We start from the raw sequence: 1,292 nt of genomic DNA on the forward strand, positions 1-1,292 counted from the left end.
GTGTGTGTGTGTGTGTGTGTGTGTGTGTGTGTGTGTGTGTGTGTGTGTGTGTGTGTGTGTGTGTGTGTGGATTACAGCAGTGAGAGAAGAGCGGTCAAATGAGGTGAAAATGCCAGAAACTGAAGAACATCTTTATCCTTTATTAGAAAGGCACTAAATTTATATCACCAATATAAAGACTATTGTGTATTTTTGGCTACCTCTCATTGTGCTCCGTTATATCGTGAAGTGTATTTGATAATGCTTGTCTGCTTGTCTTTGTCTTCAGGTGGGGATCAGGGAGTTCTCAACAGTTACTTTAACACCTGGGCGACGGCAGATATTTCCAAACACCTCCCCTTTATCTACAACCTCAGCAGCATTGCCATCTACTCCTACCTACCGGCTTTCAAACAGTTAGTATGCAAGCACATGCGCACAGTTTCTCTTTGAAAACTGCAGAAACTAGTAGATGTGAACATGTGAGGAAATACTCAATGCACTCATTATGTGGTTAAGGTGACATAAAACTTCATCAAGGTCAGTTCAAAGGTCTTGTGTTTGTGTGTGTGTCAGTGGTTGGGGGTTAAATTACAAGAAGCCACTGAAACAGATCGCTAGTTTTACCAAAACCTGGCTCGAATAAGAGGAACTAGAGCAGCTATATATGCCGTTTTATTTAAATCGGAACCGTATGTGTCCTTTTGGAGGAGATCGGTGGATGTAGTGTGTCGTCATGATTCATATCTTTGGATTTACAAATGTAATTGCTGTTTAGTAGAGTTTTATAGGAATGTGGCAAGAAACCGTTGCAGGATGTGTGTCATGCAGCTTTTTAAGTACACACTTTAGAATCCATTGGTCATTCTTTGATCAGCAGTCACATCATCAATAAACATCTAGTTCTATTAGCAGCCATAGATGAGATGTCCTAACACGACATAACTCCATCATGCTGGTTTGAATCTTGGGGTAAACCCTCTCATTGCTTGATATTTCTCCTGTTTTCATCCAAGTCAATTTTTTTCTCCTCTTCTAGAGTTTCCACTATCAGGAGGTCTGATTACAATAATGTTTTTTCACTTTTTAGGTCCCTGTTGAGAGTTTACATGAACAGCTAACTGTCAGTCTGTTCAGGGACGTGCAGAGGGGGGGGGGCTAGAGGGGCTTGAGCACCCGCCCCTTTCCTGATGAGTGCCCAAAGTGCCCTTTTGTTGAGGCAACTTTTAAATGTTTTTAATTTCTTTTTTTATGTGTGTGTGCGTGCGGAGTCCTGTCTGTGCCCCTCAACAATAATATTTAACTATTAATCA

The 1,292-nt window shown here is 41.2% G+C and overlaps 1 protein-coding gene across 1 annotated transcript in view; it reads left to right on the forward strand.

Moving 5' to 3' along the window:
- The window catches only part of LOC102197966 (glycogenin-1-like), a 12,053-nt gene that overhangs the window by 4,686 nt on the left and 6,075 nt on the right, over positions 1–1,292 (forward strand). Inside the window, exon 5 of the mRNA XM_005736628.1 lies at positions 269–395. Within this exon, the coding sequence (XP_005736685.1) occupies positions 269–395 (127 nt within the window). The remainder of the gene's footprint in view (positions 1–268; positions 396–1,292) is intronic.

Source organism: Pundamilia nyererei, unplaced genomic scaffold (genome assembly GCF_000239375.1).
Source record: "Pundamilia nyererei isolate P.nyererei 1_Seehausen unplaced genomic scaffold, PunNye1.0 scaffold00070, whole genome shotgun sequence".
NCBI lineage: Eukaryota > Metazoa > Chordata > Actinopteri > Cichliformes > Cichlidae > Pundamilia > Pundamilia nyererei.